At 36.2% G+C, this 20,521-nt stretch overlaps 1 protein-coding gene and 1 long non-coding RNA gene across 2 annotated transcripts in view; one reads left to right on the plus strand and one right to left on the minus strand.

Moving 5' to 3' along the window:
- Window positions 1–20,521, plus strand: part of LOC135082489 (uncharacterized protein CG3556) — a 144,747-nt gene that overhangs the window by 117,109 nt on the left and 7,117 nt on the right. The window contains exons 3-5 of the mRNA XM_063977284.1: window positions 16,850–16,925; window positions 17,225–17,424; window positions 17,985–18,082. Of these exons, the coding sequence (XP_063833354.1) occupies window positions 16,859–16,925; window positions 17,225–17,424; window positions 17,985–18,082 (365 nt within the window). The 5' untranslated portion in view covers window positions 16,850–16,858. The remainder of the gene's footprint in view (window positions 1–16,849; window positions 16,926–17,224; window positions 17,425–17,984; window positions 18,083–20,521) is intronic.
- Window positions 18,761–19,876, minus strand: LOC135081963 (uncharacterized). The gene is made up of 2 exons (XR_010259311.1): window positions 19,743–19,876; window positions 18,761–19,426 (listed from the first exon to the last, which is right to left on the minus strand). It is a non-coding gene; the product is annotated as an uncharacterized LOC135081963 (long non-coding RNA).

The raw sequence follows: 20,521 nt of genomic DNA on the forward strand, positions 1-20,521 counted from the left end.
AAACGGAACCCTAGATTCGTTATATCCGTCTGTCTGTCTGTCCGAGGTTTCGCTTGGAAACTATAGGCACTAGAGAGCTGTAATTTTGTGGAGATATGTAGGTATATCAATCACGCCTACAAAGTGGTAGAATAAAATTTTGTAAAAAAAATTTTTTAGGGTAGCTCCGCTACATGTAAAATGGAGATGAATTTTTTTTTCATCTTCAACCCCGTCGTGTGAGGTATCGCTGGATAGGTCTTTTAAAATGGATGCATCGTGCTATCAAAATTATAATGCTTAACGCTGACGTTTCAGTTCTGTGGGACTGTACTAAGAACTGAAGATAAATTTGAAGTGGTGTTACACTGTTTTGTTTCATTTTAATAATCCGCCATTATTTTACATTCATTAAATAAAGTAAGGCTGCTAAACCTGGTGCTCTACTTTTAACCTAACTTAGGTCAGTAGTCAGTAGTCCGCGCAGTCGGGTAAAAAATAAACTTACCTAGATTTGTCCAATAAAAAATACAACTTACAATTACGATGAAGTTATAAAGTGAACTTCTAAGAAGTAAAAAAAATATTAGTGAGCAATTTTCGAATTCTTAAAAATTAGGTTTGATATGCAACTCGTGCTAAAAACTTCAGTAACTACTCGTGATTCAAAAAGGTTAAATAACCGCAACGAGCTTTACAACTTCATCATCATCTGATCATCATCATTTCAGCCATAGGACGTCCACTGCTGAACATAGGCCTCCCCCAATGCTTTCCATGTTGCCCGGTTGGTAGCGGCCTGCGTCCAGCGCTTTCCTGCTACCTTTATGATGTCGTCGTTCCACCTTGTGGGTGGACGTCCCACGTCCACTTTACAACTTAGTATATTCATAAAGATCATTCTCCAGATATAATTTCAAAACTTTTTATTTGCCCACCAAGTTCCTTCTATTTGCAATGCGACGGAGTCTGCTCGCTTCCAGACGATCAACTCTAATAAAACAAGTTGTAAGTTGCGATCTTTCGTTTTACTTGTCTTCTCGTAGGTCATTAAAAAGAGATTGTAGAACTAAAAAACAGATTGGTTTTTCTTTAACTTAGTTATATTTCAGTGTCTAAAATCTAAATGCAAAATATCTGAAGGAGCAAATTATTTCTCCTACCTAGCAGTCTTAAAGCGACTGTTTTAAATATTAAATTGCATAGAATTAATTCATCTTGTCTAGACTTCAGATGATTTAAATTTAATGATCTCATAAATAGGCAATATTTTGTACCATTTTCAGCTAATACCAAAGGACTATGATCCCTTTATTAAATTTATTGATCCTGTAGGGTACCTACTGTTGGTACCTACCACTACAGTTATTGTTGTTAAGATTAAAGATTAAGGTCTAACCCTCCAAAACTTTCATTTTTTGAAACGGTATTAGCACGCTACACACCATATTTCGGCGTTAATTTTATTGTACGAAAAATTCGTTTGAAGTTGCAAAACAATTTTGCCTTCTTAAGATAACAGTTACAAATTCTAAAACATAACTATAGAAACATCTCCATTCACAGCTGTAGCTAATGCTCAATAGAGCGCGCTATCTACTCTCGGCGCATTTGTAGCGCTATCGTTTTCAGTCTAGCGCGCCTGTTCGCTAATCTGTAAGAAATCGCTTGCTGGAAGGATGATACAGCTTTTACGTTGGTTTATTTCTCGTAGTGCCTTCCTCGCGGTGTTTTATTTATGAATAGTTATGTGGTGGTTGTTAGAAATCTGTTCGACTTCGTAATTGTCTTCAAGTAAACTTATATGCCAGCTGCTTTGTTTGTTTAGATTTTATTGTATAAGTTTGATGCTTTAGGTACGGCAAAATTCTATAGTATTATTCAGTTTACCTCCACCAAATGTGAGAATAATAAACGGGTTTGCTTCAGCTATTTACTGAAAAAACTCTACTTCCATGTTTTCCTTCCCTTACATTCTAATCCATCTATGTTACTGATTTCATATTCACATCATGACATGGGAGTAAACTTAACACATATTTTAATAATTTAATTGCGAGTTACAAACGTAATGACACGCGCTCATGAAGAAAACGCCCTTCTAAAAGCCCTCCTTGCAAACTTGAAGAGCTAGGTGACGCCTTGGTATGTAAAAAACGACTACTTTAACGTCTGCACGACTGCGCTAAACCGTTCAGTGTGCTTATGAGTTTTCGTTATGACAATGTGTGCGTCAAAAAATCTATGAAGATTTTATTTCTTGAAAGTAGCCGCTAGGGGCGCTGCACAATATGTCATACATTTAATGTATTTTTTTTACGCAGTCGTTAACGAGCACACCTAACGTAAACTCATAGTAAGCACACAGTAACACACTAACTCGCCCGGCGCTAATTTTGTAGCGCGATAATTTCCCGTCTGGCGCGCTTCTCCGGCAAACCGTGAAATCGGCACTTGCTTGCGCCAGCGTTTCTCAACCTTTTTTAATGGAGTACTAGCTAACCCTGAAATAACGTGAACTACAAAAAACTATATTTAATAAGGTCTATAATACACAGTCCCGTAACTACTACCGAGCAGTCAGGACCGATTTTTGAATCATCAGTTAACTTTTAACTTATAAACTTGTCATTTGGCATATTTCCGATACTGAAACTGTCATATGCCAAACTTATTGAAAAATCAGTCCTAAGAAATAGAGCTTAGAGGTTAGGAAGCTTAGTCTTCATAGAGTGCGCTTATTTTTATTGGACTAACAACGTTACGGTTACTTTTGGCATTTATTTCTCACCGCGACTTTATTATACTACAAAACTTGGTTAACTATGTAATTATGGTTATGTTAAGCGCTATTCTAGTGTTTAAGTATTATAAAAGTATTACATCATTTTTGCGCAAAAGAGTAACGAACTTTTGCTCTTAAAAAAACGTAGCCTACGTGTTAATCCAGGGAGTCAGCTAACTCCATACCTAATATTAAAATTGGTCCAACCGTTTAGACGTGAAGAAACAAGAAACATACCTACACACACACACTCACAAACTTTCGCCTGTTTAATATTAGTATGATGTCTATAGATGATACGTACTACAAGTTGGGACAGGGACATCTAATTCGATTTGGAAAATACTTTCAGCTACGAAAATACGTATTCCCAAATGTCTGCAAATGTCAAAGGTTGGGCAGCCCTGTCCTCACAGAGTGCTCTGATTTCCAGTGCACTAATCTCGTTACGGTCAGGCTGGAGTCTGATTTAATATTGACGTTACCGTAACGACTCGGACGACATGGCCGGTTTTAAATCCTAATGTAGGAACATAGTCTGACTTTTTAATGTGAATAAGAACACACGGTGACATGCAATTGCAACGAAATTGCAACTTCTACTTACTTTTGAGTTTCATCTAATTTTCTGCCATAGATTCCGTTGGGAGACCACACATCACGCGACCATTTCAAACCGGTTTCGTTGCAATTGCGTTTCACCGTGTGGTCTGGGCCTAAGTTCTATCATGAAACGCATGATTTTCATAGTGGTTGGTTGGTAGGGACTAGCGGCCTGCATCCAGCGCATTCCTGCTGGCTCTATCCGACGGGTCGTAGTATAAATAACAAGGTATAAAATGAAATATTCTACTCTCGATTTGAATGCTAAATAAATATAGAACACCACAGAATGTAGAGAATCCTCTCTACTCTGCAGTTCGCATGATAACTATTTTGCCAAAATACGGAAACAGTTGCGATGCAATTTTGTCCTCTAATTTCAACTGCACTAATGACATTATTTGATTTGGACGCAGTTCAACGTAATCGCTCGAACATGCTCATGGTTTACGCTGCTGAATTCAAATGAACAAATGTGAGGGTAATTGGTACTGAATTGGTATAGTTTTACAGTTAATTTTGTTATATTCGATGAATATTATGTGATTAATTTTATAGCCAATCCATTTTATAAAGGCGGGTATTGATCCACATAGTTAATTGTGTTTTTAGAAATTAATGGTCACTTACAAAGTTACAAAGCAGATACATGCTGTACATAGAATTTAACAATGACCATACAATCAAAAAGTTCATTTAATCTGTACAAAAGTAGGTACAGATTACATAATCCGTTACAATTTAAAAGCAAAACATCACGAACTTCATGCCTTGAATTAAACATAATATTAGCTACGTTTCAAAAGCAGTATCCCACGGTTTACATATAATGAAATCTTGAAAAGCTAACTGAAACTGAAAACCTCCCAAAGCTTCATGAAACTCTAACAATTTATTCCATTCTTTCCTATATTCGCAGATATTCTGAGGCAATATTTATAAGACCTAATAAGGGTATCGGCTGTCTGGAGACCTCCAGATTTCCCCCAAGACCGCCTCCCGATCTTTATCTACGTTGACGAAGAACGGGTTGTTTTCCTGAATAGATTTCATCAGCTCTATTGTGTTATTGATAAGAAAGAAGCTAAAATACAGGGTGACTTTGTTATCAGTATCCATTTTTTTTAATAAGCTCTTTAGAACAATTTAACAATAAGTACAACTTTATCTTAATTATTTTTAACCGTGGTATTTTTCGAAAAAAAATAATATTGAAAGTCTAATTCGCGGGTGCCCATATCTTAAGTTTTAAAGGTTAATGCTTATTCGCGCGCACCATTGATTTGCCAACAAGCCTTGCAGTTAACTGTGTGTACGTATTTTTCTATGAACGAAGCAAATTATCAACGTGAGCCAATTTTGAAACCGCGCGCAGCGAATAAAAAAAAAATTTTTTTTTGTTTTCTTAATTAAGTTACTGATTCTGAGTCTATCCTAAAAATTTGGACACTGATACAAAAATCACACTGTATAGAACCACAGAATAAATACAAATTGAACCAAAAACAAAGTTTTTGTTCCTTTTCGACACAATGGCGTACCCTTCAGGGTTAAAATAATTTATGGTTCTATTTTTTACTTTTTCATGTGGTTTTCATTGGAGTTGTAACAACCATTGATTTCAGATCTTATGAGATGACATGTTCAAAAATGTTCGATGACTTCAGCCTAAAAATTAATATTACTCCTCCTTATCGTGTCGACAACAAACTTACACAGTGTCAGCCCAAAACTCCGCTACAAGAGCGGCGTTGTCAGCAGCATTCATTAAATCTTCCTGCGTGCAGTTGCTCGGGTACTCAGAGCACGACGTCATCGACTGGGGAACAAAACCGCATTTTATGTACTGTTTTGAAAGAATGTAAACCTTTATTCTAAAGTTTCGTCAAAATCCGCCCAACGGTTTTTGTGTCAAAAGGACCAAGGAGTAACAATCAACCGTCCTCACAAAATTTCTAGGTATGGATACAGATTATTATACATCTGTATTCGTATCTCTAAAGGGTAATCTATGAAGTCACTCATGCGAATTTGGAAATATCTAATCCGATCCTGAAATACTTTTACCAATAAAAATACCTTTTCCCAAATGTCTATGTTATAGAGAAAACATAAAGATACAATCCTAGGAATAGATACGTAATAGTGTTAGACGAATTACGTAGAAAAGGACTAAAATAAAAACATATTTTTACCCACAACGTAGAAGCTCTTAGCGTGCACCTCATACCAGTGTGCTTACCATGAGTTTACGTTAGGTATGCTCGCTAGCGAGAACGTCAAAAAACTCTATAAAGATTTTCTTATTGAGCCGCTAGGGGCGCTGCACAATATGTCATACATTTAAATGTCATTTTTTACGCAGTCGCTAGCGAGCACACCTAACGTAAACTCATGGTAAGCACACTGATCGAAAGTGATAAGTATTTAGGTTGAAGGTATGAGAGCTTCACCTGCGATTCTCAACTAAACTATCTAATTTCGACAATATTGTTGTTATGTCGCCCATAGTTATTTACGGATAGATTCACCAATCCACCGCCTAATTCGATACTGACGTAATCTAGCGCGTTAGATGACTGCGTTAATGTAACGCGAACATAGATTACAGCGTTAACGCGATTGTGAGGTAATCAGACGATGATTACCTTCGGGTAGGACCGCCCGAAAATAGGACCGCGGGGTGAAATGTATTTAGTACTAATAGGTTTTTAGCTATTTATAGCTAGTTAATTTTGCTTTGATAAACATAGATGAAACAGTTAACAGTTTCGTAATATTTGTTTTTTGTGTTTTAAGTTTCGTGTATTCATGATACACACTCAGAGTTGTGCCTAATATTAATTTATACAGAGGCTTAAAACTATTATGCCATGTTTTACATTGTGTTTTGGGGGTTGTTTCATACTGATGACATCGTTCTTTAGACCTACGCCTGTAGAAACCTGACATGATACCTACCTGAATTTATCATGCTTGTGCTTCCAAATTATCGGAGATCCGACTACTTAGCCTGTTTACCAGCCCAAAGATGCCTAGAAACATTATTTTCAACACTGCTAGCTGTATCAAACATACCAGTGGGGGCTGAAGCTGTATGAGCTCCTTCTCAATTACTCATGCTAGCGTCCCAATATGAGTAAAAGGGATAGATATCGAATCGTTTTGACAGTCCTCAACTGGTATCAGGAGAGCACACCAGGGAAGAGCTATCAATCAGGCGTCAAATCAGACATGTCGCGGGTAGATTGTCTTTGTAACGCGCGCACACATCCGAATTGGATATTGGGGCCAGGAAATAAGAGTTTTGTTAATCTAAGAGTCTAATGCCCGTTTTCACCATCAATCCCTAATTTGTAAGTGATCCCTATGTAAACAAAATTCCTGTTATGTGTTACCATAGGGGTCGCTTAAAAATTAGGGATTGATGGTGAAAACGGGCATTACACTCTAAGTAGTTAAGCGTTTTGTCAGTCCAAGAGGCTTTTCCCGTCTCTATCATAAAAAGTACCGTAAAAAGATAAAGGTTTAATTCGCAAACCATTTCAGTCCATAAATTCTAAGCCGACGCTTTAAAACAACCGCTAAGATATTCGCTACAGCCGTGATTTCAATTTTAATCGAATTAGCCATGAGCTTTGTTATTATTTTATGCAGGAATAATGTTTTTCAGAATATTAGTAGAGCTTTCAGTCTTCAAGATACAAACATTACATTTCATTCTACCAAAATTTCTTCCCGTGTACAGGTAATGACTCCATTTTCAACCGACTTCAAAAAAGGAGGAGGTTCTCAATTCGACCCGTATGTTTTTTTTTTTTTTTTTCTATGTTTGTTACGCGATAACTCCGCCAATTATGAACCGATTTGAACAAATCTTTTTTCAGCGTATAGGTAATACCTCAAGGGTGGTCCCATTTAAATTTAATAATAAAAAAAACAACCCCCAAGGGTGGAAAATTGGGGATGAACTTTTTTATACGCAATATCTCCGCCGATTATAAACCAATTTGAACGATTATTTTTTTGTTGAATAGGTATTATCAAAAGGGTGGTTTTCATGCGAATTTGAAGAAAATATTTCACCCCCAAGGGTGGAAAATTGGGGATGAACTTTTTTATACGCAATATCTCCGCCGATTATGAACCAATTTGAACGATTATTTTTTTGTTGAATAGGTATTATCAAAAGGGTGGTTTCATGCGAATTTGAAGAAAAACTGGTCATGGTAGGTACAACTCCTTAATGCTTAGGAGTTGTAGGATAATTCTTTAAATATTATAAGTACAAATAGACCAACAGTTGTATTCTTTCATGTTTTTAAGGTGGGCTGACGGTTTAAGGTCTTTTTAGGTTTCCTATATGGTAACCTGTATTTTGTAGGGAATATTATTTTACACTAGACATTAAGAATATGGTCTCAATGTACTGCCTACCTTCAGTGGTAACATCAAGGTAATAATTAGTTAACTAAAAAACAAAAAATAAGTAAAATTTTATAAAAAAAAATAAAACCGACTCCAAAAAACCTAAACTAAAAAGTAGAAAAATAATTACTAATTACCTACTTATTTATTAGGACGAATTATTAATATTTATGTAGGTATACCATGATTGATACTTTTGGAGTCGGTGCAGGCAAACTTTACATGTTTCATAATCTTGGCACCGACTCCAGAAGTATCAATCATGGTATACCTACATAAATATTAATAATTCGTCCTAATAAATAAGTAGGTAATTAGTAATTATTTTTCTACTTTTTAGTTTAGGTTTTTTGGAGTCGGTTTTTTTTTTTATAGTTCTAAATTACTATCAAACGAGGGAAATAAAAAACCGTTTAGAAGATTCGAGTAGCAAACTAATTAACATCCTATTGATCTCTATCTAGTAGTTATCTAAACCTAAGTTAGGATCTGGTATACGTCAGTTCCAGCTGGTTCGGCTGACTCTGACACTATTATTTAATACCTTCAGAAAACTACAGTTTTATATTTTGTATTTATCATCAACTTTTTTAAACTTAACATTTATCCTGCGCCTCGCTTCCGCTCGCTATTTTAGTGGCCCAACGCCAAAACAAAGCGACGTTCGTGAGCATGCATATTCAGAGCACGCCGGTGGAACAGCTCAGCTCACCTGCTAAACTTATCCTCCTGAATTGAATATACGGTAAAACGGTGTTCTAATAACTAATGAAGTTCAGTGCAGATGGGCACATTTATAGTGTTACCATCCCAACTTCCCAACTAATATTATAAATGCGAAAGTAAGGTAAACGACCCAATACTCGACACTTTTCGCACTTTGGCTGACTTTGCAACGCTGATACGTGAAAACTATTTGACTTAGAAAAAATCGAATTACATGGACAGATAGGTAATTTATTCCTCTTTTATGTAAATTCTTACTGATTATCGTAGGTATTAAGAATTAATTTAAAAAAATACTTAACTGAAAAAAGACCCATTTGTACCAGTACTCGACACTTTAGACCCAATTATCGTCAAACGGACCCAGAACTCGACAGCTTTCGCGAATTTGAACTTTATCTCAAAGCAATAAAGACTATAATAGATTTGCCAATGTATGTCGAAATGGTTATATAAATAACAAATGCGCTGTTATACTTCAAATCAATATATATTTTCTGTTATTTCTTCATGTGCGGTATACAACAAAGATTAGGTACTTAAACTTATAACATAAATGATCAACAATTTTTATATAGTGAAACAAAATCTTTGATAAATGTTTAACAAATGATATTCATAGTTAAATAACTGTCATTCGATTTTTAATCAATAACATTGGTACTTATTTGAAATAAACTAAATATTAGACTTAATTTTTAGCAGTAATTTACTTAGTTACTTTATTAATTTGTACTCAGTCATAATCAGTCTTTAAAATTATTCATATAAATGCAAAATGCAGCAATATTCTTTGTATTCTTAAGCCCCTATTGTAATAGGTCGATCAACAATATACATAGAAAATAAACATAAAGCTAACCAAAACTTTCTTGAGTTACAATAATGTAGACAAACCAAAATATTTTTTCAATTAAATAAAAATGAAAATGAAAAATGAAAATACTTTTATTAAATTTTCATTTTCATTTAATTTTTCATTATCAATTATATAAAACAATATCCTTCTCTTCATAAAAATAATCAAAATCTTATACGAAATGTACATAATATCTAATTAATATCTTTGGGACGACCAGTAAAATAACTCAAATCTACTAATTTGTAGATAAGTAACATAACAATTAAGAAATATTTTTTAGGATATAACAACATAAACAATTCAAAATATTTTAATATAAATAATTTTATTTTGCTGTGTGACCTAATCCCCAATCTTTCGGTGTTTGTTTTGATATTTTTGAGGGTATATTTTTAAGCCTAAAAAGCACCATCGGTGGTGCCAGTTGACCCGCTCCGTTTGCTGTTATGAGAACTGTGACACACTCCTTGTCTCCACTTGGGATGACACTGTACACATTTTTGGATCCACGTTTGGCTAAAACTCTTTCAAAGTTGGGGATAAAAAAAAATGCACTTTCGTCGCAGTTAAAATTCTGCGTGGATCTCGAAAAGCTTCTTCTAGATGGGCATTGGGCAGTTACAAAATATTCCACAACTTCCTTAAACCATGTGCGAATATCTTTTTCCGTGACTTGAGCACGAGTTTGAGTTAAATTTTGCGCAACTCGTTCGCCAACTTTTGGATGACGTTTTACAAATGCTTTAAACCAGTTGCGACCTGGTTTATTATCAACGAAGGGATTTTTTCGACCTAGTTTTTTTATGAGTATACAAACACTATCTCGCTACTGCTCTCTTGTGACAGGGAACCCACTATCAGCCATAAAAATTATCCAGTTTTCTAGGTGTTCCTCTTCTAGTGGTGTCAATACAATACATGGCCCCTTAGAGCATTCAATGTCGGTACGACCGTATAATTTGTCCAACAATGTTGTCCTAGGCACGTTGTATTGTTTGGCAGCTGATGACTTTGGGACTCCTCGTTCTACAGCCTCCAATGCTTTCAACAAGGCCTCTTTCGTGTATTATTTCTCCGCCATGATTTTCTGTAAATAACACATGTTTATCTATACTAATATTATAAACTGAAGTATATTTTTGGTAGGTTCGATTGAAAAAATATTTGTATGCTGATAGCCAATTTATCAAGAAAGGCTATAAGCTTTAAATCACTACGCTTCGACGAATAGGAGCAGAACGTCAATGCAAAATGTTGCGAAAACGAGAAAAAACATTGAAACTATTTTTACATATACGTACGAAGTCGCGGGCACAGCTAGTGCAAGATAAATTAAGATCAATTAAATATCAACATAAACATAAAACAAAACAATAGAACTAAAACACCTAGGTATGTTCTATTATTCGAGTTATATCAATTTCCACTTGACAATGGCACAAATAAACCCCATACTACCTTAGGTACCGTGTACCACCCGTTTACTGTAATAATTATAGTATGAAAATCAACTACCGTTGGTTTACCGTCATATTGTCATAATCATATTGATTGACATTCTAAAATTATGGCCATAAGTAGTGGCAACACCTAGTCATTACTTTAATAAAATTATTGGCATATTATGTTAGTGTCAGTATCAAAAAGGTTCGATTGTTATTAAACAAAAGAAGAAGCAAGTCAAAAGATAAAATCAGTCATGCGAATCTGTAAAAATATTACTTTGCCAGGTAGTTGTTTAAAATAAAAATTACAGTAAACAAAACTTTACAGTACCTACATCATAATATTGTTCTTCGTATATAACGACATTTCGGTGCACAGCAACAGCAAACAAGATTAAACAATGTTGTTGCAAAGTATCACTTATTACAACTACATAAGGTCCACATTGTTTATATTGGTGCACCATTTGTGCATGACCCAATACTCGACAGTCTCTTAAATCGACACCAGGGAGAACTCAATTTAAAAACAAGACTTTGTAAAGTTTGATCATCGGTATGATAAAATGATACTGTTACGAAATGATTATTTATTGTATGTAGATTACTATTTAACTTTTTTTAAGACATAAGTTCATTAATAATTTAAAAAATGGCCCAATGACATACTTAGGTGCAGCTCATCAAGCGTGTACCAGTAACCGTCAAAATAGTACCAATTTTGACGAGTACTGGGTCAAGCATGCACTTCAAGGAACCAATAAATGTCACACGGAAATTAAATTAAACTGACGAAAAAAATATAAGTTTTATAGGTTAAGTCGCTTAAAAATTTTCTTCGCAATATCACAAAATAATCACACTTACCTATTAATTGACAGATCCTTCAAGACATGGAATCTAAACTGGCGAGGCAGGCTTGAAATTCAGTGCCTGAATTAACGGAAAATGAGTATTTGCTGAGCACTACTGTTTCACCAATTTATTTTCGGACGCCATTGCAGTTTTTTAATAAGTGTTGCCATTTAAAATGTGTAAGAAAATACCATTAAAATTTTGCCATAAAAATCGTTTAGTTTGATGTTAGTAGAAATTTGTAATAAGCTTAAATCTAAAAAGTGTCGAGTACTGGGCCCCTGTCGGTATTACCTGCGCTTACCTTAACTCTGTCTGTCTGTCTGTCTGTCTGTCTGTTACGCTTTCCCGCTTAAACCTCGCAACCGATTTTGATGAAATTTGGCATAGAGATAGTTTGAGTCCCGGGAAAGAACATAGGATAGTTTTTATCCCGGTTTTTGAAACAGGGACGCGCGCGATAAAGTTTTTCTGTGACAGACAAAATTCCACGCGGGCGAAGCCGCGGGCGGAAAGCTAGTAGTATAATAAATGAGTACGTATAACCTAGTAGAGGAAGATACTTAATTTTACAATCCAAAAACTGACAGTTTACAATAAATTTGAATTTATAGGGCACACACACGGTCAAATTTTGGATGTTTCAGTCAACTAATAAGTTAACTAAGCCTAGGCGCAGACCACCGACTTTTAGTTCAATTCAATTCAATTCAAATTGTTTATTTGCATACTAAGTACTAAGTACATAATTTGGCCGATAGTTGGGTCCGATTCCAATTTGTATGAAGAATCGGCCGATATACCAAATCGGTGTAATGTGCGCACTTTCATACATCTCCATCCATACTGATCATCCGCCCGATCCAACTGTCGGCCAACTAAAAATCGGTGGTCTACGCCCAGGCTAAACAGTCGTAATTGTCAAAATACTGGTCAAAATTGAATAAGTATTTTTGATTTGATTTTAACTGACGGTGAGTTGTCCAGCTTAAAACTTGATCCAACTTTAAGCCTAGATTGAGGTTCATAATCAAAATCTTTCACGAGTTCTGAGCGGTGTTTTTAGTGGAGAAATGTCACATACCTCAAACAATGTGTTGTTTTTGTATTGGGGGAGGTTCTCAATTGTCTGAGTATGTTTTTTTTCATTTACCTACCAATGCAAATGTTATAGATTGAAGTTACGGCATTTGCTTTTTTCCCATAGAGCATATGAAACTTGTTTTAATTCTTTCAATAGCTATCGTTGTATAGCTATTTTACTTTATATTAATCAACAAGAGGCAAGCGCTTGTCGATGCCAAGTAGATAATAATTTGTTTCGCATTATCCCAATACACAATATCCGAAAATACAGCGAAGACCGGTCAATTTATTATAGAAGATTGCAGCGTCATGTTTGCGCCCGCGGCGTCTTAATCTATCAATACAAGCTCCAGAGTGAACGGAAATGCATAGATACACACACTTAGGAACACTTACTAAAATCTAGTCTACATCTGTAGGCCTAAACTTTTATCGCGCCATTTTATCGAAACTTCCATACGTTATCGTAATTATCGACAAGATTTTAGCACGGCGCGCATAGACTAGCAACCAGTAGGCCTAAGATGCGCGGTTATCACTCCATTTTATCGATTTTACCCATACATTTTGACGTCGATACAAGTTATCACGGTGCGCATCTTAGACTTACAGGTTAGAAGGTCATTATATCGTTTTATCGAATCATTTTATCGAACTTAGATGATACGCCCATACATTTGTCGTCTAAAATCGACTATAAAATTAATCGCAGCGCATACCACAGGCTGGCTGAACAATTTTTTGTCTTTTTTATAATAACTTTCTCTTGGTAAAAGAAAACGTGTAAAATAGGAAGTAACTAAGCTCGTCACTTAAATCTCTAGGCTAAGATATAGCTGAAAGTGGTACCTACTTGGAAAATCAGCTGCATTATGTTTGTTGTACATATATCACCATTCGACTGATCCACAAAAATAAGGAATAACGAAAATCATAGTACTTCTATTCTCTTTGCGTTATCCTCTTCGGCAGTCTTAATCTATCAAAACAAGCTTAGTACACGTTTAGCTGAAAATGTTGAGTTACAATATCGTGTTCAATACATAATTATTTAAAATGAATAATGTACTGTCGTGAGATGGCAGATTTAAGAATGATTACTAAATGTATTTTGTTTGATGTTAAACGATTGTTGTTCATGTTCTTTTAAGAAATATTGTCATGTAACGGCTATTACCAAACCCCTTGAAGTATTTATCCTTCTTTTTAGAAGCGACTTCAACAAAAGGACGAGGTTCTCAATTTGGTTCATTTTTTTTTAACCGGCTTCATCAATAACAAGCTCAAATCGATTCCTCACTCGAGTGGGTTTTAGTCTGTCGCAGAAGGATTTAGTATAAAACAAAATGTGCCTTCATCAGTCATTTCTAATCATAACCTTTATAAAACAGTCTCGTGTCCTCGTTTCCACTTTCATTTAGGATTTCCTTCGCTTGTCATAGCTAATTCCTGTCTGTCTTAATCTGAACATTAGATTAATGAATTCACTCAATAAACGCTCAATTAAGAACAAAGCTATCTTCACTACATATAAAAAAGTCGCTACGCTGCAGCGCTGTCTGTTTGTCGCTAGTATGCTTAGATCTTTAAAACTACGCAACGGATTTTGTTGCGGTTTTTTTAAACAGATAGAGTGATTCAAGAGGATTTTTTAAAAGTATAATACATTGAACCTGTTCGAAGCAGGGGCGGGTCGCTAGTGTAATGATATAATTAGCTAAGGTCCTAGAATTGAATCCATGGTGTTCGTTCACAAAGTTAGAAACCCTGAACCTGTTTATTAATAAAAACGTCAAGCAACAGTTTTCTAAAAATACAATCTCCATTCATATTTCAGTCATGGGAACTAGTAACCACAGTTTAGTCTTACAGAAATGAATACATGCATACTATTTGCACACATTAAAACTTTGAATACGTTTCATCTTCGTTTTGGAGCTCTGGGGGGTAATTTAACTCTGTCTGGGCACAGTGGAACGAAGTCAGTTGGTTCGCTTCGAAAGAGATTTTTTAACGCTTACTGAGACCTACATAGTTTGTGTGAGAAAATGCATTAAACGTAGAAAGATTCAGGGGGACCATTGGGTTTATAAGACTCTCCTTTTCCAAGCAGGCTTGGCCTACGCACTAAAACCTGACCAAAGTCTGTCAAGACGGAACTGCGATTTTTTAATTTGCTTTGTTTGGTTGGATGTTTGGGCTAGACATACTCGTACTTTCATGGCCCCAGAATATGGCTCGCAACTTTATTGTCACGAAAAGTCATTGGTCAGTCATCAAAAAGCGCTGTTCAAAAGCCTTATTACAAAAATTGTATGACTTTGTACATTGTAGACTCTACTATAGGTACTAGACTACTACTTATAGGTAACAGAAAATTATGTGCTGAACTGACATAAATAATTGTACATTGTTGTTAGGTAACTAATTTAGGCTATTGCAAATTTCAAGCGAGAGAGGAGAAGATATTATTGTGTCGCGTATTAGTAGGTCCTGCTCATATACCCCGGCATTACTGTATCACCATGTATCATTACCGGACCTGCATATCTCCGATCGGATACGTGCCGTATCGGGCCGGCATCGACGTGCACACAAGCAACTTTAATGGGATGAGAAACTGCAAATTGGCTCCCACGCTGTTGGATGAAAAATCGTGATCTGAATTTTGATTCAATGATGAAAACATTATATGTACATATAAGCACCTATCATTATGTAACTTTTAAAGTAACTCTATTTAACTACTTCCATGGTTATAGTAACTGTATTCTAGGGCTTGTTCCTTGAATAAGAAGCGGCGGTAGGTCTAACTTATAGTCTTTAATTTTGTTTATTTTTCTCAGTCATTAAACAATGTGCTGTCTCTAGATTATAAAATTAGGAAAAGTTCACAACTTTCATTAAAAAATAAGATTGAAAGTTGTAAAAAAACCGGCCAAGTGCGAGTCGGGCTCGCACACCGAGGGTTCCGCCGTACAAACGTAGCGGTTTACAATTTATGACGTATTAAATCAAATTACTTACTTGATTCCGTTGCGAGTAGTGGCGAATTTCAAAATATGCGGTATGATTATTTTTTATTTATTTATTTTTCCTATATTTGCATTATAGGTAGGTACCTACCTCAGCGTTTTGAATTTTTGCGTTGATTTAGAATTTCTCACAGTTTAGAGGCAACTAGATTTAAGAAGTGTTTGATATGAATTTCAACTTTAATATCTCTACGCGTTCATACACAAAAAGGGTAGGTAGTAAGTTTATAATTATTAAAAAAATATTTTATGTCATGTAAGCAAAAATAATATTTTAAATTTTATATAACTTCAAATTTATCATTTTCGCAATTTTTCCTTTATCTGTACTATATAACGTTGCTTCGTGCCGAATTTCAAGATTCTGAGTTCACAGGAAGTACCTTGTAGGTTTTGATTCCCTAGCGTGTGACGGAAATTCGTAGGTGGTGTCGGTATAAACTGCTGTATCTTTTGATCGCGTTAACTTAGAAGTTTGATTTTTTTACTTCTTAAAGGGACAATAGATCTAGGTATTTGGTATAAATTTCAATTTGATACCTTTATTCCTTCGTGAGAAATAAGGTAGTAAGTTTCATTTTATTAAAATATTTTTATTATATTATATAACTAAAGAAATGTAATTTTCGCAATTTTTCCTATATTTGCATTATATGACAATGCCTTATGCCAAATTTCAAGATTCTGAGTTTACGGGAAGTATCCTGTAGGTTTTGATTCCTTTGCGAGTGTCGAAAATTTGTTGAAAATATCGACATAATCGGCTGTATCTTTTGATTGGCTTGGCTTAGAAGTTTGATATTTTCACAGCTTAAAGGGACAATAGACCTGAGTATTTCATGTGAATTTCAGCTTGATACGATCACGCGTTCTTGAGATAAAGGGTCTTGACAGACGGACGGACGGACAACAAAGTGATCCTATAAGGGTTCCGTTTTTTCCTTTTGAGGTACGGAACCTTAAAAACAACTTTATAGTTCAAAGTAGGTATCCCTCTGTGAATTTTCAGGACTTTTCTTTATCTTGAAACTTTTCATTGTTACAGAACATCAATATGGGATATCTCCGTGAGCTCCTCTTCAGTTTCCTGCTCATTCTTTCTGTAGTCTACGGCCAAACTGGTGAGTTATTATGTAAATTTCGGATATTTTACATGTCGGTACATAGCCCATTATCTACCATATCTTGAAACTAGGATACTAAGTAGGTTACGTAGTAAGTTTTTTCCTATTATGTTAATTGGTGCAATGCATGGACTAAAATTTTACGCAGAAACTTCTTACTTTCATGTTAAATATAAACAGTTAAATTACTTAAAAGGCGCTACTTTTACAAAATTGTGATATACATTTAACACAGAAGACGCCATCTTTGAGTCCATAAGTTCAAGTTGGTCATTATTTTGATACCAATATTCCAGAGACCGAGCCGCCCACCACCGTGACGACCAAATCTCCCCCTACCACTACGGTCCCATCGACCACCACCACCACCATCGCGTGGGAAGACACCCTGAACGAGGGCCAGGCCATACAGAAGGCGCTGCAGTACCTCCTGCAGCATAGACAGCCGGATTGGGGCTGGGGGAACGACACGCACCATGTCATGCTGACTCTCCAGGTACAGAGATTATCGCCCATATTCACAAAAGATGCTTGCTTAAGTAACGAAGCAAAACGAACGCACAGCGTTGAATAGAGTGCACACACAGCCTAATGAATCTGATTTTTTGCGCTCTTTTCCTTAACAAAACGTATGCAACACACATTTCAGTCTTTAACAAACATAGGTATTTTTCCATGTACAGTTTACAGGCGTTCTCAAAATATTCCAGAAACTGCTAAAGTTATCATAAATAGCTATATGTATACTTTCTTAAGTAAAAAAACGCAGTATTAGGGCTAATGTGACGTTAAAAAGATCGAATAAGTAAAACGAAATCATCTCATCGCATTTTTTTATATTAACTGGCAGACAGTGGTGACTGAGTTTGTTGCGGCGCTTCTTCTCAGCACTTTTCAAATGTTGGTCTCCAAGCGCTGGTAAAGTAAAAAGATTATGAAACATGTAGAGGCTCCTTAAGAGCAAAATATTTAATGATTCATAAGTACTATGTAATGGTCTATACAAATACAGAAATTTTGACTTTGACTTTGACTTTTACACTTCACCTGTTACAGCTGGCCAACAACACCGGCAAGGAAATAGAGCAGCAAGGCCTGGAGATGCAGCTCTCGGCGAAACAGATGGAGATCGAAATACTTCTCATGATGTCCAAGTAAGTTATCCCCCAAACGACAGACAAATGGAGAGTTTAGCACTCTGTTTTACGAGTCAGATGATAAACTTTTTTTCATGTCTATAGAGCACAGTTTTATGAATTAAATTGCTGACTGACTGACATAGTTTTGGGGATTCATGCGGTGGCGTTCCCCCAAGCCAAATGAAACACCGGTTAGCGTTGAGACGATGTGTAATTGGTTATCGTTGTACACAACACAGAATATCACTCTACACACAGTTTGGTAGGTAATCAGCGTAAAACTTGCATGCATCACAAATAGCATACGGTATGATTAATCTACGTGTAGTTAAATTAGTTTTTGGAACAACCAAATGTACACCGAGTGAGCGGGAAAATGTGTAATCCCGTTCCGTCAATTTTGACAGCTTGTGTCCGTGATGCGTTCAGAAATCCGAACGCCACATAGTGATCTATCGCACAGCCCAAACGACTGGACGGATCGGGCTGAAATTTGGCATGCAGGTAGATGTTATGACATAGACATCCGTTAAGAATGAATTTTACGAAACTCCACCCCTAAGGGGGTAAAACGGTATCCACGCTAACGACGTCCCGGGTGGCCGCTAGTTATCTTTCTAAAACGAGACCTACTATCAAAATGCTTAAACTCCTGAAGAAAGGAATTTGTTTGTGGTAAGAAAAGAAGAATAATATCGATGTTTATTGTGTATTTCATTAAAAAGATACCTAAAAGTCACTTAAATTACAAATTATCTATACTATCTTCGTTTTGAGGCACTGGTGTCGAGGCGGATGACGAGTTGCATTCACGGTACTCTGTGGTCATATAAGTTTCATTAGTTTCCTCTGCTTCACATACAATTTGTAGAAGCTTCTTCTTTACATCTCTTTGTATCCAATCGGGAAGCTTTTTAGTTGACTCGCACATACTGTCGAAAAACAAATTCAAAGCGTCTTTGTTTTTCTTAACCTCTACTGCATCGTTAGCCTTCCGTTTGCCACACTGTTGCAAAAAAACTGCATCATTTTCGCTTTCATAATGTTCAGATTCTTCCAAAACCTCGGTATATTGAGTTGAAGTACCTGGCATACTTTCTCTCTCGGTTGAGGTACCGTGCAAAGTATTTTGAGTTGATGTAACTGGCAAATTACTTGTAACTTCCGTTGAAGTACTTGCCAAAGTTTTTTGATAATTGACTGATAAATTCAAAGTTCTTTTACGGTTCCTCATGTGGGGCAAAAGAAACTCGAGGTTCTCTGCATATTTCCAATGATTTTTTGTATCCGTTTTTATCCTTTTGAGGGATTCTCGGTGACTATCACGTAATTTCTTCCACTCATTCTTCGCAGTTTTTACTGTAACAAACAAATGTAATAATTGTTTAATCCTACAAACGAAGTCATTTATCTATTACTTTACATTAAGAGCGGAGTACCAGTTGTTATAATAACCCGTACCATTGTTTTTTTGTTAACCGTCACTTCCATAAAAAGCCTAAAAGGTAAAATAGACTGGAGCATTTATTACTTGTAACAGAACAACTAGCAGCACTATGAAGTGGTCTAGTATCAATGTCACCCTTTCACGAACCAAAAGTTGCGTCGTACATTTTACCTATCTATACTCACCTTTCAAATGTATGGAGCCTGAATGATCTTCAATTAAACTTACCATCTGGTATGTCTGGATTATTGATTTCCTTCACTACCCTCTTCCAAGCAACCTCCTTTTTATTCAAGTTGTGATAGTCCTTCGACTCGGTGTTCCATAGTATGGGATACTGTTTAACAGTTCCTATAAATTGCTCCATATTGGTACGGTTAAAACGCGTGTGCTCAACACAAAACGCTGGGCAGGACTGGCGAATATGTGCGAAGTAATAAACGCGAAGTTGTGTGCAAATTGCAAACTATGCAAACACGGAAACTGCGTCAGCTATGCGAGCTAAGCTCAACTAACTTCACTTCGTCTGCAACCCGCAAGTACAATGTGTATGTTTAACCACCTGTGGCGACATCTATCAACGCGACTGCGAGACTGCGCCCAACAGATGGCGCTGACACCTACAGCTTACGACGGCATACACCACCTACAATCCTGCACCGCGATATCGGAGTTTTCTATCCTGCCTGCCGACGATCGCCAAACGGCTAGAGTACCTTCTGTACTCGCCACTCTGCCCGATCACCCGGTGAGGCTGGAAAAGCTCTTAAAGTTACCAGCGCGCGTCCCTAAAATAAAACAACTGGACCTTAGTCCCCGAGCACAACACCCGCTCGGAAGGAAGCTTAACATCTAATGTTCCTTATTGTGGTTTTGCTTGCTTTTCTTATAGTACTTCTATCATGAACAACTTTCGTCTTCGAATCGTTTGCGTATTCGATAAAATTCGAAACTCAATCTTCGAATTAAAGGATAACGTAACAATTTTGATTCTCAAAATAAGTTTC

Source organism: Ostrinia nubilalis, chromosome 21 (genome assembly GCF_963855985.1).
Source record: "Ostrinia nubilalis chromosome 21, ilOstNubi1.1, whole genome shotgun sequence".
In the NCBI taxonomy this organism is placed as follows: Eukaryota; Metazoa; Arthropoda; class Insecta; order Lepidoptera; family Crambidae; genus Ostrinia; species Ostrinia nubilalis.